The sequence below is a fragment of the Aulonocara sp. 'chitande type north' Nkhata Bay genome, linkage group LG20 (assembly GCF_057382095.1).
Source record: "Aulonocara sp. 'chitande type north' Nkhata Bay isolate Kocher_YH1m ecotype deep benthic linkage group LG20, A_spYH_male_GT1.1, whole genome shotgun sequence".
Taxonomy (NCBI): Eukaryota; Metazoa; Chordata; class Actinopteri; order Cichliformes; family Cichlidae; genus Aulonocara; species Aulonocara sp. 'chitande type north' Nkhata Bay.
In genome coordinates, this window is record NC_141363.1 from 24,857,306 (window position 1) to 24,874,499 (window position 17,194).

At 40.5% G+C, this 17,194-nt stretch overlaps 1 protein-coding gene across 4 annotated transcripts in view; it reads left to right on the forward strand.

The window, feature by feature from the left end:
* Nucleotides 1–2,161: 2,161 nt before the first annotated feature.
* Nucleotides 2,162–17,194, forward strand: part of LOC147305689 (arf-GAP with coiled-coil, ANK repeat and PH domain-containing protein 3-like) — a 72,080-nt gene continuing 57,047 nt past the window's right edge. For all 4 annotated transcript variants that reach the window (XM_086278613.1, XM_086278615.1, XM_086278614.1 and 1 more), the window contains exon 1: nucleotides 2,162–2,350. In XM_086278613.1, the coding sequence (XP_086134739.1) occupies nucleotides 2,304–2,350 (47 nt within the window). In that variant the 5' untranslated portion in view covers nucleotides 2,162–2,303. The remainder of the gene's footprint in view (nucleotides 2,351–17,194) is intronic.

Here is a 17,194-nt window from a genome sequence, read left to right on the forward strand (position 1 = left end):
CACAGGACTATCAGTTTTTAAAAAATCTTCTTTTATTTTTATTTATTGCACTGGCCACAAGACTTTACATTCCATTGCACTGTAATATCCACTGTAATGTCATCTAACATTTGCTGTGCACTTTTTCTGCACTACAGTTAGTAACGCAGATATGTTCTGTTTTATTTTCCTTTATTATTTAATGATCTATTTTACTTCACTATGTATGTTTTTTATTTTTAGTTTATGTTATTTATATTTTTTACTTACTGAGCTCTTTATTACCATCATTATTATCATCATCATCATCATCATCATTATTATTATTATTATTATGTATTTTTAACTTATGTTTATCTTTATCATATTTTCTTTAGATTTGAATTACTGAACTCCTGTTTGAATACATTTTACTTTATATTTGTAATTATTTAATTAAAGATTGTTTTTAAAAAATTAACTCCTTTCTTTTTTGTAATTGTTTTAATTTTTTTTAAGCTATTTTGTTTTCTCATGTTCTATTTTGCTTTATTTAAGCTAGTTTTGTTAGATAGTGTTTAAAAGTATCCCAACATTTGGGATTTTGTGGAAATTTAAGAACTGGATTAAGATGAACATTATCATTGTTATTAGGTACTACAGTTACCTACATATTTCAATGTTTCTTTTTTTTCCGTTTTTCCTTTTTTGTTAAATTTTAATATAAATATAATGAAAATGTTGCAATCTTTTTGGCCGGTGTATTGTTGTCTAGTTCATTCAATTCAAGTTGGAATGTGACGTCAGCGATGTTGCTTTCAAGTTACACCGAACATAGTAAAGCTGTTACGAATTGCTGTTGAAACAATATTGTACAGCTGTCAAAACTTCAAATTTACTGTAACATTTACATTTTGATATTGAAAGAAAGAAAGAAAGAAAGAAAGAAAGAAAGAAAGAAAGAAAGAAAGAAAGAAAGAAAGAAAGAGGTACATTGGGTACATCTCCTTAGACAATCTGTTATTCTCTACAAAACTCTGGTGGTTATTTTTTTCAGTCATGAAACCATTATTTTGCGTTACATAAAAATTTGTACCTACATTTTGGTAATGCTATACTATAAACCTCTGACTGTGATATTATGAACTTCAGAGCTATTGCATGGTGTTCAGACCTAATAGCCTTGAGGCTTCTTCTTTCATGGAAAACAGTTCTGTGTAGATATTTTACTGCATCAACAGTTTGCAATTGAACTGATACTGAATTTTTGTGAAAACTGAGCTTAGCAGCAAATATTGCTACTAAAACCTAATAAAGAATTTTGCACTACAGGACTTTATGTTACCTAAAGTGAGAAGACCAAGTAAAAGAATTCATTGTTACATGAATATGATGCTGTAGATCGGTGATGCTGAGTCAGTCTCACCTCTGTAGCTATAAGTTCTCATTTACATAGAATTTTATTTTTAGATTACAGAAAATCTGAAAAATAATTAAAAGCTGCAACTATTCACAGTGGTGGAAAGTACTGTGCATTTCCTCTAGTGCTGCACCATGTGATTACATTTGAATTTCTTTATTTTAATTTTTTAAATTTCTTCTATCAGCAAATATTTCACTTTTGAATCTGCTACATTTATCTGTTTGGATTCATGTGACTTTCTGAATTTAAGATAATAATATAAATATAATTCAATAAATATGCATAGTGGTTACCAGATATGACTTGCATGAGAATGATGACTTATAATTTCCACAATTAGCAATTTATGGAAGCCTATTTCTGCCACTGAAAACAACTGAAACTGAAGAAAAGATATTTTTTTGTTCATTTTTTTGTTGCCAGTTGTATGTAAGCAAATCAAAATTAGGAGATAAGAACAAATCATTGCCCTTCCTCCTTTCAATGTTGGTTGAAACGTTCCCTCCGCTTCTACAACTACTAATTATTCTTATTATTATTATATTTGATAACAATAATAATAATAATAATAATAATAATAATAATAATAATAATAATAATAATATTTTATATTTAAGTAGTACCCCAAGTTTAAATTAAAGCACTCGTTCTATATGAAAACCGCGTGACTGTGTTTTTCAGCACCTTGAAGCTCTAAAATCCGAGTTTGTGAGGAGCCACTGAAGGCATCAACGGGTTTAGTACTGAGTGAAGCGGCTCAGGATCAGCAGAGCAGGACTGAGCGAGTCAGCGAGCTACGGTCTGCTGCAGGAGCAGGAGACGCAGACAGGATCGCTGTGGACTAACTTGCATCTCTACTTTAATCCTCCCAGGAGATGAAATCCGTGTTTTAACCTCGTGGAAAACTCCAATCCAGTCCAAGATGACGGTGGATTTTGAGGACTGCATTAAAGATTCCCCCCGGTTTAGGTGAGAGCAGAGAACTCAGTATCCTAAATGTCTCCTTGAACTGTTGAACGCATTAATTCTATCCATATTTGCTGGTGTTTCCCCCCCTAAATCTTAACATGTGTTTTCTCAGATTAAAATGCGCCACGCTGGTTTGTCACAGTGATCAGCACTTTTATTTGGTACATGCTAGATTACAATCCCAGTTTGGAGCGTCATTCAGACTGTGCGCATTTTTTCCAGCATCGTTTCTTACAGTAAGCACGATGATAACGATGAGCAACGCAGCCACATGAGTTGTCACATGGGCTGACTCTGAAGCTCCTGATATCTGAGCTCACAGCGCCAGTTTTCAATTCATTAGCATCCATTTGACATCTAAGATATCATTATCCCGCCCCTGAAGCAATTAAATGTTTTTAGGGGAAATACTGCGAAGCTTTCGAGAATTAATCAAGAGCCTGGCATCATCTGTACTGATTTCCATAATGAATGAGCTCCTTCCCATTTATGTTCCGATTAGCTGATTACTGGTCTGAAATAGTTTAATTTTCTTATAAGAGAAGGAAAAGCAGCAAACGTTCACTACAGCAATCAGGTAAATGATCGAATAGACTGTCTGATTGTGTAGGGGATCCCTGGATCAGAGGAAACTGAAGGTTTCCACACAGACTATGCCAAAGCCCCTGACAGGGGTCCTCCAAAGGTTACATAAATAAGTAAGGAATTTTCTACACCCACATCTAAACCTGGTCCTGTGCTTCCAACAGAGTCAAGAGCCGGTCAGATGGGGAGGGGAATCAGGGTCATTTCCCCCTCCAGTGCAGTGCTGAAAGATACTTAGACATACTCAGAGATGAAGTACCAGTGCATCAAAGTAAAAACAGTGCAAGTTGAAATCAGGCAAATGCAGTCAAAAGTTAGGTACTGGGTATATTTTAATCCTGCAGAGTTAGTTTGTCTCTTGCAGATTTTTTAATGAATGCAACTTGTTGAATTTCTGTTGCTCGTATGTAACAAGGCTATGTGGGACATGATGCAGGAACATGATGTGATCTGATTTTCTTTTGTGCTAGATTTTCAAAAATGTGAAGTCAGACTATAGAAAAAGGTGCAAAAAGAGGATGGGTAGTTAAAAACCAAATAGTTGCACAGACTAACTTCTTCAACTTTTGTGTAATCCTATCTAATCTGCTTAAATAAATAAATACATTTTATTGTTATGGGCCTCAGCTGTAATAACGGGGATTCTTTGCCATAGAGTATGCTGTGATTTAAAAGCTTATTGCAAAATCTCTCTGATAAATGTGCAGCACTTCCTTCTGAAATGGAAATTCTCATTTAAAGTACCTTAAAAGTCTACTACAGTGAATATACTTCACTGAACTTTACTGTTTGCTCCCTGAGATAAAATCTCTGCTTCCAAATCAAAGACTTCCCGACTTGGCAGCAGCACCTTAATGACTCCCATCTGGAGCCGGAGGAAGGCACATCACGACCTTCTCCCTCCTCGTTTCATATGCAAAGCAGTGCGGCGAGGCCACAGCGAGACAAGCTGCATGTTAAACAGCCACCGTCCTCATTATTCAGAGCTCGGAGAAGCCTCACTGGGTCATGAATGGGTGGATAAAGTTATCTCCTATCTGCCGATATGGAGTGAAAATGTACCTCCTCCCCTTTTTATGCTGCACATGTTTTCAGATTTTCCTTTCCTGCTGCAGAGAGATGTTCTCATAAGTGAGCCGTCCTCCAGTTTACAGTGCGTGGAGAGTCTTTTATCTGCTGCCCAGGATGTTTAAATGACTAGAAGAGATGCTGAAAGAAGTAAAGTAAACGTATGTTCTCGCAGGCGCTGAAGCCTGTAACAGTGTTTTCAGACACCATTCAAACGGCTCTTTTGTGGAGCTAAAAGCGGAGCTACAGTATGCTGTGTTATGTAACAACCCTGGAGGTGGATGACTGGGAGGAAGCAGCAGGGAAATCGGGTCTTTTTTACATTTGGGACTTGCGTGATTCATTCCTGCCTCCCACACGTGTAAAATCATGCAGGAAATAAGTTTTGAAGTATTATCTCTGACACTTGGCTGCCTTCTCGGTTTCCCAGCTCAAGGTTGGATGACTTATTAATGGATTAGCTAGTGGAGCAAAAACTGCAGACAGTCAGGTTCTTCTTCTTCCACTTTAATGTGCTGTTTTCACACTTGCAAGAAAAGTAGCCTAACCTGAAATGCATACATAGACTGTATACAAAAGATGTACGTAACCACTGTCACAGAATGTTCTGGTTTGTGGACTACCGACATGAGGAGACCAATTTGTTCTTTCTTTCTTTGTTGAAGATGCTATGAGGTGGGTAATTAGTTTCAAAGACCAAAACAGGTTGCTTTTGTACATTTTAGAGAAGCGAGGGTGAAATGGTTTGGACATTTAAGGCAGTGGATTGATTGGACGAATGATGGATCAAACTTCAATTTTTGTGTTTAAATCTGTTATTTAAACAGGTTTAAATGCCAACGTGATGTGGAAATCACAAATCACAAAAATTGCCAGTTTAGAATAAGAAAAACATATCATGCAAACTTGGTGCAGCTTTCTTTTTCTTTCAGCATCTCTCTTAAAGGGTGAATCAGTGAGAATCATCTGTCTCCAACTCACTCTCACTAACATCTTCCTCTGTCACAACGACCCTCTGCACGCCCTCCTTCACATCATCCAAGTTTTCCTCCTTTCCCTCTGCCTGGCAGCTCCATATCCAACATCCTTTGTCCACTATATTTCCTCTGCACATGTCCAAACCATCTCAACCTTGATGATAGCCTCCCTCTTTATTTCTGGACTGCATGAGGCAAAGTGACAGATGAAAAGATGGAGACCATTACAGCCTGTACAGCTGTTATCTCACACACAGTTTTCAGATGCTGTTGTTTGTTTATACCTGGCACCTACACTGGTGAAGGCGTAAAGCTGTGAATGTTCTTAATCACACATTTATGTGTTTATAATCACCCAACATGACACATCTGAAAGTCCTATCAGACACAAATATCACATAGTTTTGATTTCATCAAATAATATGAAGAATTAAAATCTCTTTGACAAATGTTGCCTTCACTCTCAGGACAGATGTGAGACTGCAGCCAGCGATGCTCTACACATCTGGACCGGTCTGTGAGGATTGCACTGCAGCACGAGGCCCTCTGTTTGTGTTTACTCTAGCATGTTACTGGCAATGAGCAACGTTTGAGCTGTTTTCTCCTCACTGATGTGTTAGTCTGACGTCACAGACTGAGAGAGCTGAGAGTCAAACACATGAGTGTTCCTTTATTCTTTTCACAAAAGAAATTTGATCCCAGTATTTCTCACACATTACGACTGCGTGACGATGGCAGAAATTATAATCGCAAATATTTTGGTGATTATTTAACTAGACTTTCTAAATGTCAGACATTAGTTGAACTTTTAGGAAAAATTAACATTAGGACTCTTACAGTTAACACATCCTTTAGTCTTAAGAAGTTTACCGAAAGCTAAAAGGATGTTTCATTAATGGCTGTTTTGCGATTTGGCGGGTTTTTTGGCGCGTCCGTTCCAGTGAGCTTCCAGTCCTTCAGAAAAATATGACCATTGTCCAGCAAGATTCTTGCTTCCGCTGAGAAACAGACTCTTTTCTCTGCGTCAAAATGGCCCAGGGCAAAGAGTCCAGATGATCCTTCTTCCCCTCCCATGTCAACAGCTGGGGGCGGCGAGCTGAGACAAGGCTGCTGTCGTGATGAGGGGCTTGCTTTGAGTCACAGCAGAGCAGAGAGCCCCGGCAGGCGGGGAATCCAAGGCCAGTGACCTGTGGCGCTCCCTGCTTCTGAGTCTCATAGCGTCTGTGAGAAAACGAGTGAACAGATGAATGTGTGACACAGTCAGATGACTGGATAAGGGGAGAGAGGATGTCACAGTCTTTTAGAATTAACTGCCTCGGTTTAGTAGAGATTTTAGTAAATAATAAAACATTGTTTAGCAGATCCTTTTATAGTCTGAGCAACAAGTTCTCAGTGATTTGGATTTGATTCTAAGGAGTAACTGCATGCAAATTTACATCCAGTGCACTAAAGCTTCACTGCTTTTATGCAATTTATTTTAAAAAGGGAGCTGGAGCTGGAGTTTGCTTGTTCTCCACATGCCTGTCTAGTTTCTCTTCCTCACACAGTCTGAAGACATGCATGTTAGGTTGGTGTTAGCCCATGTAGAGCTTTGCTCATTAGGTTTTAGTCAGTCCTTGATCTTAGCTGTCATAAGCCTTTGCTTTATGTCCCAGATTTGATGCGTTTGAAGATGTCGTGTTGAGTTGTGCTCAATTATAACAGCTTATTTATACAGTAAATGATCACAGTTCCTTTGTCATTTTAGAGAACAGATGGCTAATTGAGAAATAAGTCAGCAAGTTAAATGAAAGTAATTTTCACCAATGGCCTTTAATGTATCACCAGCTCTGCTTCTTCAGCTGGTGTTTGATTGATATTCCTGGTGCATACTGATTCGTGTGTAAAAGACCCTTTCAACACCCTGATTTTAAAATATCTGGGTCTGCTCTTGCTGCTCTGTCATGAATTAATAAATCTTTATAATTGCAAGGTTTTTTAAATTCTTAATGGTATCAGAATCATCTTAAATGCTCTGTGTCACGATGAATCCAGGCGTCTCGGTTCACGACTGTGACGGATCATCTTTGTGTTTTGCAAGCTTGTGTTTCTACTTCTCCAGCTGCTGGAAGGGATTTCTCCGGCATGGTCTTGTTGCTTCTGCTCTATTTCCGACTGACCCGCTTCCATCTTGAATCTGTGTCAGTGGCCTTTGTGCTCAGCCAAGAGTGCTCCTCCCAGAATGGTGACTCCCGGCCAATCGAGGGTGGGGAACGCGCCATAATTGTAAAAGAAAAAAAAACAAAAAAACTTCACTGATAACCACCTGCTCCCCGTCAGTTCCATTTCCTAACACAACCTTAGTTTATTATTAATTTACATCGTCTCTTGTGTATCTTATTGTATATTTATGCTCATGTGGAAACATGAAGTTCAGTTTAATGACTTCCCTGTGAGAGTCGTACATTAGATCCTTTTCTGCCAGCTTCCCCAGCATTAATGTAAGTTGGTTCTGCTGTTCTAATTTTAAGTCTATGCGCTTGATTCACATGTCGAGAAAGCTCAGTGATGTTTGCTTTCAGCTTTTTTCACCGTCTTGTTAAGGGCAGCAGCTCTGCGTGTTGCAGGTAATGAAAATGACAGTGGATTAAGTCAGCACAGAGCAGTAGGTTGGATGCGTGTCTTAATCAGGGATTGCCCCCACATTTTGCCCGCTCAAAAACTCAACATCGAGGTGACACACCTGCAGGCTTAATATCCAAATGGTGTCATCAAAAACAGATCTGATGATACACAGGGAAATATGGCTTTATAATTGCATCGTTGCTGCCCTCCTGTTGAGAATGTGCAGCGCTATTAGCTGGAGAGGCTTTTATCTTTTTAAAATGAGACCAGATGAAGAGCTCTTGCATGCTCCAAAGCATCAGGAGAGCAGCCGCAGGAAGGTGGATTATTAAAGGAGAAATATGTCTCTGCAAACACAAAAGCAGCAGATAAACACATGTGTAAGACAGAGCTCAGGAGACGGACTGCTTTTGCAGTGCTTGACCTGAGATCACCTTTTTTGCTTTATTGAAGAAAAGCTCAAAGTTGTTTTATTATTACAGAGGGAGCTTAATTTTGTTTTCCTTGTGGTATTAAAAGCTTTGGTTTTAAATTTAAAGTTCCGATGGAGGTCTCTTTATGTTAGATCTCTTTCACCAGTTCAGACCATTCGATGAATATAAAGATGGGCAAATTAAAACTGATGATGCCTTCTCACACTGGGAGTTGGATAGCAGTGTTACTGTGAGAGGTGGAGATAAGCCAAATACGAGCACACAGTCCTTGAACTTGACGCAGTGTTGGTGCCGTGGTGGATAAGCCGGAGGGATGCTCTGTTACTCTGTGATTGGATGTGTCGCTGTCAGGCAGCTAATGACGACCTGTGAAAAAGAAAAGGTCACACAGCAGCTGAGTGGGTCTCTTTTGAACTTGACTGACTGCTCAAGACTTTATATTTAGTAAGGAAAGAAAGAGAGGAGGGTAATTTGTCAATCACCTGCCTATTAGCTGGTGACACTGAGGGTGTGGTTTCGCAGTCAGACCTGCCTCTTGCTCGTCACACATTGAGTCAAAGGAGAAAGTGAATATTTCACCAACTGAATTGCACGTCAAAGCCACCTGATGGTACAGACCTCAATAGTATATATTAAAAAGGATAAATATGCGTTTGATTCTCGTTTTTGATTCTTGTTTTTTGGCTACAATGTGGCCCAAATTCTCCTTTGATAGTAAAGGTTGCCAACCCCTCTTGCATACCTAAGTTAGACTATTTCTGCGTCTAAATCCTGAAAGTTAATTGATGATTTGTGTAAATGGAATTGAATCCCTGGTAAAACCTATTTGTGATGCAGAGATGATGTCACCCCTTTTGTGCCTTTTGTGTCGAAGGAGGCCGCTCGTCTGTCCCCCTCATTTCATTTTAATGAAAAGCAAGACGTTTCACACACTGTGCACACAAAGAGCCGTGAAAAGCAGGGCGCCGCATACCGAGTGCTGTGCTGATCTGTCCCGAGAGATTACAAAGGCCCAGAGCCGCTTGCACGGCCAGGAGAGACCAAGAGCACGGACAGTTTATCAAGTGCAATGAAATCTAATAGCCCGACCTCACAGCTGCTCAGTTCCTCTCGATTCGCTTTCAGATCAGCCGCCCGGTGTTTCCGCAGGTTGACCGTGCTGCGCCGCAGACGTTGAATCAGCACTGTGGCAACTAAATGATGGATGAGTTGTAGTAAATTGAGATTAGTATTCCTTGCGCAACCCACGGCAAAAGCAATGACTAATGCGGGCCAGGAGAGATGGAAAACAAGAGCTGGGCCAGTAAGCACAGGATCACACAGACACTGAGCAGCTTTTTATGCTGATAATCCCAGCCTTTGGTCTTACTTCACAGTGTGGGTCAACAGAACCTCTCACAACTTGGCATTTGTTTTTCCCAACAGATTGGATTATGGAACATCTGATGCTAATTCTTTATGTCTGCAGATATCAGATGTCTCGTACAATTTTCAAGAGAAAATCAACTTTTCCCCTGATATGCAGGAGAAGGGATCCAATTTGCCCAGAGACAGTCCGCATCATGTGTTTGTTCAACTGTTGGCAAAGAGAAAAAACATGACGGGAAACATCCAAAAAAATTAAGGGAAACAGTGAAAACTTATGTAACCTGTGTCACTAGCAATAGAGAAATATGCACTAGTTTCATCTACTCACCTTCAGCTCTTCCTGGGCTTCAGTGTGACTCAGCGCTGTTTGAAATGGACTATAACTTTGAGTTAATATAAATAATCTGGATAACGTTCCTGTTGGATTAATCACACTGTGAATTCCAGCTGTCGGATGTACTGCAGCACAGGCCGGCGTAATTTGTGAGGACAGCGGCGTGGCTTTTTCTTCCTCTCTTTTCTCATCTGTCTCTTTCTCTCTTTTTTTATTGCTTTCACTTCACATTAAAGGAATTAATGGTCTCGTTTGCTTTCCGTCCAGGAGTAAGATGAGAGGATTAGCATCACTTTTGGGTGTCTGTTTAAGCTCAAAGTACGAAAGTGTGCCTAGCAGCCAGTTAGCATAAAAACATGCCGCTTTTGTCAGAAGAAACAAACCAAATCCATTTAATTTCAATTTGGAAGCTCACAGCTTAACACAACTATCGCCAGTTAGTGGGTTGTCTTATTTTGGGTTATTCAAAGTTCGACATCTGCTCAGTTCAAGAAATAGCAGTTACGCGACAGCTAAATGAAGTTCCTACATGGCAGCATCTGGACAATGTCCTAATTAAATGCTGAAATGCTAAACTTTGTGGACCTTTTGTAATAACTGGATCTGGTTAACTGTTACCTAACTTTAAGCTAAGCAGCCAGTTTAAGCTGTTTTCTAAGATGTGCTCAGAAATCAAATGTATTTAAAACCAACTAGCTGGGTGCTGGTTTAACTTACCAGGTTGAGAAGGCGACCTATATACCAAAAGAGAAATGTAGAGGCATGGGTATGAATCCACTCTGATTTGCTGTATATAATCCCACTGGTCTTTCTTCCAGTTTTTCTGCCCCAACAATATATTTAAAAAATAAAGAAAGAACTGGACAGACTGAAAAGTAAAAATCTTGAGAAAGGATGATTCAGTTTGTTTAAAATGTGGACAACAGCTCACATTTTTAGATCAACTTTGCTGGGGTTCATGGATTGAGCAATTCTAAATGGAAAGACTTAATTAAATTTAAAAAGAAAAAACAGTTTCTGGGGCTTTGTGGAGGAGAAAAGTAGCAAAAGGAGAAATGTTTCTGGAGTTCACTTAGCAGCTGGAAAATTAGTTTAATGAATGCTAAACAGCCACTTTGATTTGAATACACAAAGTCTGCAATAAGGTTGTTTTGCTTTCCAGTGATTCGTTTAAATCAGATAAAGCACTTTTGAATGTGATGGTTCTGTTTGCACTTTTTTACACTTATTGAACAATTTACAGCGGTTTTCCCGAGTTTTTAAATGATGATTCCATCATTTAAAAACCAGGTAGCTATCCAAACCTACCTGGCCCTGTGTTTAAAAACTAATTGCCCCCCAATCCTAATTACTGGTTGTGTCACCCTTGGCAGCAAGAACTGTAATCAAGTGTTTGAGATAACTGGCAAAGAGTTTTTCACAACACTGTTGAGAAATTTTGGCCCAGTGTTCTTTGCAGAGTTGTTTAGTCTTGCGACATTTGAGGGTTTTTAAGCAGAAACAACTTGTTTAAGGTCCGGCAAAGCATTTGAATCTAATTTCCTTCTGAACTTTGCAGTGATTGGGCCACTTAAAAACCTTGATTTTGTATTGAGCCATTCAGAGGTGAACTTGGACGAATGGATGTCCCGTCATTCTCCTTCAGGATTTTCTGGTTCCATCAATTATGACGAGTTGTTCATATCCTCACGCAGCAAAGCAACCCCAGACATTACACTGCCACCACCATGTTTGACCATGATTGATCTTTTTTTGAAATGCTGTGTCAGTTTTACTGAAACGGGGTGTAAAAAGCATAAAAATATTTTACATCATGGATTTTTTTTCTTGGTATTCTTTTTTTTTTAATGCCTTCGCTCATGATTGGGCAATACAGAAAAATGACAAAAGGTTTGGATGATAAAAATCTGCTTTGCCATCCAAAATTGATCTCTTAATGACAGACAATCAGAAATACCTAATGTCCTCAGCGTGTGGCGGTTGACCTGCTTCGATCTTGTGGCCTGTCGTGCGTCAGCTGTGTTTTTGATATGCTATTTTTTTTTTTTAAACTTGCCCTCCAGTGGAAAGCAGCAGCATGTGAGGAGCTGTCCTCTGGGTTTGGCTGTGAGCTTATGGCTCTGCGTCATTTGTCAGCAGACTCACAGAAAGCAGACATGATAACCCATATTAGGGATTTTTTATCACTGAATTCTTTACACATAAAATAAGCTTCACAGAGATTTTAACTGAGGTTTAATAGGACAGATAGAAAGATGTGACTGGAGAGCTTTCTCTGTTTAATGTCATGTCTCTATAATGGCTCCCCTGATGACCGGGCTGCATGGAAAGCCTCCCTGGCTGGGTGGCTTCCAGGTGTGTGAACATCAGCTCACAGCTACATAGGATAATGTTATCGACTGTAGTGGGAATTTCACAGTGCAGCTGTGGCTGTTTGTCGCTACCCAAGGAATGAAAAGTGACTGCACATCCAACGAAAATACGAAGCTGTTACCCCGACAGTGTGAAAAGTAGACGCAGGAGGAATTCGCTGGGCTTCGACTCGGCTCAGATTTGCAATGCTGAATCACACGTGTACAAGCATCTGTTTTTGATTTGCTCCATCCCTCTCACTCCCTGCCTCATACTCTCCCCTTTTCTTCCCTTTCCGTCCTCCCTTGCCTTCCCATGTGTGCGGGGGTAGACTTCTGGTCACGCCTGGACCAGAACAGGGTCTGGGGACGGTTCAGGAAGTACGTCAGTTTGCTGAAATATTGAAAGCAGGTTCAGCATAAAGGGCAAAACGCTGGGGAGACGATGTGTGTGAGGATGTTGCTGAGTCTTCGGTTATGACACCTAGCTCTGATTCACAACGTAAATCTCTTAAATATCTTCCAGCAGTAATAAAACTTAAAAGTCCACCGAGGAGCAAAAGGAGAAGACGGAGTTTTCCTTTTTGCACTCCAACAAAACTGCTGTGACTGAAGAAACACACTCTCAAATCCTTAAAGTGAGGATTTGTAATTTTTTTTGGCTTTGTGTAGATCAGTTGGTTCATTTTCTGGTTGACTAACCTGCAATTATTGTTAAAGATTAATATCAGTTTGTACATGCTCCAGATAGCTTTTCTTCAAATTCTTTAATTCTCACTCGCTTTTGCAACTTTTGTGTTACTTGCAGCAACACTCCACCTCATTGTTAGTCCATTTAAAAAACAAAGTTTCAAAGAGCTGGAAAGTAAAAAAACGGCAGACAGAAATGAGACAGGTCGAATCGTCTTACGTTTCACGCATGTGCAATACAGCAACGCAAGCGTTTTCAGTCGTTTCAGTGTGGATGAACAACTGTTCGGAAACGATTGAAAATGATAGTGTGGATGCGGAGCGTTTTTAGACGACCAGATTAGTGTAGACGTAGCCTAAATCACATATATCATGAAATAGGAGCTGGGGCAGTGGTGGGTTGCAAAGCAGCTTGCAGATGCACAGCTTAAAAATTGACTTTAATACTCAATCCTTTCTTTTCAGCTCATCTCTAATCATGGTCTCTGTTTTCCTGCCATCGGCATTAATGTACTGACCGCTATCACTGGTTTAGCTTTGATAATGAAGAAAAGTGTAGAAATGTTTAAAAGTTGTGCTTTTTCTCTGACTCCTGTCACATTTACTGGCGTCAGACGACCTACTAACCCGACTCTGTTGCAGAATTTGTTGTATTACCCACCTAATCTCCAGTCACTAAACCACCAACTGTCACATTATTTCACTGACCTTTGCTAAACCAACAGCGCAGTCAGTATTTTGCATTCCACTTTACTCATTTTTCATTGTTTTCTCACTGTTTTCCATGCTTGTTTGCGGCTCACCTCTGAGAGTTGAGTTTGCCGAAGAGGCCAATGAGCCGTGACTCGGCTTCATTTTTTTCTCTCCTCGTTTTCTCACAAAACTGTGTAATTCTGCTCTTTTCTTTCGTCGCTCTGAGTCTGGCAGAGCTGGCAATGCTGCGATTCTCTGGGGGGCTGTATTCAGTGCCTTGTTTCTGCATTGTTAACTGAGCGCAGACAACTGTCCCACCACGCTGCACTTCGCTGAATTGCTGTTGGATTGCGGGTCTGTGTGACTTTTTCACATCTGAATAGCAGAACAAACCCTGTACCCTGCCTGCCTTTGTCTATGCTTCCTTGCTGGCAGTGTCATGGTCTGGTTAAATCACCGCTGACGGTCACCTCAACTTTCAGGTTCATGGGCAGGGTTAGGTTAAGAGGGTCCAGAGTGACGTAAGGGGCATGTTGCTGACACGGTGCATAGGAAACACCTGGGGGAAACCTCGCAGGAAGTGACAGCTCTCCTGTTATCTTTGACTGTCTGTCAATAAGCTAATTTTTTTTTTTGTGGATTTCTGGATTAAAACTAAGACATCAGACAGCCCAGTTAAAGTCTGTGCAGCCTGAAAAGGATGTGAGCATAAGCCGTGTCGAAGCTGCTGTTTCTGTAAGCACCATCTCTCAAGCTTCTAGACAGGAAGGAGCTGAATGCTTCACACGTCTGGTATGTCTTTCTAGTGGAAGCCAAGCTGCATGTTTAACCCACAAAAATGCTGGGAAGACTCCCAGCTCAGCCCTGTCACAGCCGGACACATCACGCCTGTGTAGGGATTTTCACTAGGGGGATTTCAGCTATTTCACCAAAATGTCAGGGTGTTGCACTGTAGGTTTGGCTTTCTGTGAGCTATTCTGTGCTGGTATTTTACTCCGACAGCCTGGTATGCTGCCTAGAAAAAGGCTGAGAGAAGCAGCACATCTGTAGGCTTTATTGTCTTCCTCCCTTCAATGGAACATTGTCCAGGACGTTTCTCACAACTCAGGCCTCTCAGTGTGTGTGTGTGTGCGTGTGTGTGTGTTGACTTTCTTTAGTCTCCTGCATCCCAAATATCTTCATTGAGATTTTTGTGTGTTGCAGTCATCTCGGACCACCCTGAGTTAGTATAAACCTACGCCGCCATCCCAGACCTCACGTATCCTGACCTTTTTTTGGCCTGTCCCTCCTTCCCAGACGGTTGTACAATACTCTTGTGACGTCACACATATCCTCTTGCCTCCTATGTAATAATAAACACTCAATCCGAGGCTGTCCATTTCCCCTTTATGATGCACAGGAAGAACTTGTAGGCCAGCTCCTGAAATAGGGGTGGAGTTCTACTGAAAGGGTTAATCTGTGTCACATTTCCCCCTATGTGACTGTTGCCATTTCCCCCTTGGGCTGTGGTGGCCTAATTGTATGACCCCCTTCCCACCCTCAGAGCTGAAGGGGGATGTATGGAGCAGGCGCTGCATTGTGCATGGTGGCTAAACTTTTTAACAAGCAATTAGCTTGTTAAAAAGCTAATTGCAGCCACTTTTTTCTAATTGTGCAGTGGTGACACTTTTAAACCTGCAGTCAACTTAATCTTCAACGCAGCAAGGTTTCAGGTGAATACAAGAAAGTGATGTTGGCATCCATTCAAAGAAGAGGTCAGTTGATTTAGCAGCTGATCAGAGTGTTTCCACCAGTTCAGTCTAGAATTAAACCGACCATTTCCAACCAGGTTTCCAGCTGGTTGGAAAAGAGGAAAAACACAGAAAAGATTCACGGATGTAATGAAGGAGGACATGGTGAGGGTGGGTGTGGCAGGGGAGGATGCTAGACATGCAGATGATCCACTGTGGTGAGCAGCAAAACTCCAATGTATGTCTTCAATTTTTGTGATATGTGTTCTACATGGGATTTTAAAGTGATGGTGATATTTAACCAGAGACCGAAATCTTTATAGTTTGAATATGGCCATGGGTGTGAACTTTCATAAAAGGTAGACTGTAGCGTTGCAATTGCCAGATTAAGCTAAAAACTGGAGGCTAAATATTTTAAGGTTATTACAGCTTCCTTCTGTCCTGTAGTTTCATCCTTATGAATGAATAATTAACTGTTCACATTTAATTTTTTTCCCATTTTGGGATCACTAGACCACAGCGTCAGAAGAACAGAAAGATAATGTGGTGTGTTAATTTCTTTGTGACATTTGCTGAAGTGTGTTCGCAGGCTGTTGCATCACACTGCGCTGGTCGTCGGCGCGCAGCGGTGGTTTTGCTCTCACACTTGTGTTTTATCCATTACAGCGCTGAGAGTGAAACCTGCATTGTTGTGCGCTCATGTATTACGAGCAAAGTGGGAGCGTATTGTTTATGAAATCCCTAGAATAGCTTCACCACCGACCTGCAACAAGTCAAGGTCACGCGGGACTCGCTGGCTCCGTTCCCGTTCATTGTCTCCCTTCTCCAAGAACAGCGCTGTCAGCGGGAAGTTCGAAACATGTCTGCTTCCAAATCGACTGTAAATACCGGACGCTGAAATTGGTGGTTACATTTGTAGATGGACCTCATCTTCTCTTCCTCTCTGAGTCTGTTGTTGTGTTTATACGCTTCAGTGACTTCAGATAATATCCCTAAAGACTAGGGATATTATTAGGAAGCTAATGGGTTTCTAACCTCAAAGCTCCAGAGGTTTTTAAGAGCCTTAAAGGTGTGATGTGTCGTACAGTGTGTAAAGACTAATTTTAGTTTTTATGGTGGTTTATACATTTCTTTTGTATTTTCTTCATGTGGTTTGAAAATGATACAGATGGTTTATCCTTTATTAAGCACCTTACAGTATAATATATATATTATTTGTTTTGTTCTTTTCTTTCAGCTAAATTGAACTACTTTCTGTAGTTATAAACATCTTTGATTTTTTTTTTAAGTGGATTTGTTTGACATTGGGTGGGGCAGACACTTTCCACTGCCAACAAATGTTTTGTCTGCAAAACTGTAAAGCAATACGTACGTAAGTATAAATGCTGGCATTGCTTTTTGCCAGTTGTGTAGGTCTAATACACAACTCCCACAGCAAGTAACTTGCAACTGCAGGCAGTAGTCCTAGTTCACTTAAGTCTCTCTGAGCTGCTCTTCACCTGCTGAAGGTTCTGGTTTGGGCGGCGTTCTAGCTCACAGAACAAGAACCGCTGTCAGCGACGTTAGAGAAGCGCCGTTTGCAGGGCAATAGACTTTCTGGACAGCAACCCAATGACATTCATGAGCACAACATTAGCTACGTGTCCAGCCAGTTTGCGGGGAAACATGAGATAGGAAGAGCTGGAGCTAGCCGGGGGGTATTAGATATCATAAAATATTTTAGTTATATATTAATATTAACTGAGGAGACTAAAACTAACAGTAAAACTATACTTATTTAAAAATGCCAAACTATAAAAACTCTGGAACTAGTTTGTTAGCCATCAAATTTCAGAATAAAAGCCAGGTGAAAGAAATGCTAAAATGAGTCACAAAATACACTCGTCCAGTCTGTTTGAGAGAAACACTGGGCCTAGTTTGGCTTCACTTTCTTGTACAGTCATCAGCTTTATATACAAGCCCAAGCCCTGATCAGAGAAATTGATTCTGGAGCTGCTGGTAGGTTCAAGA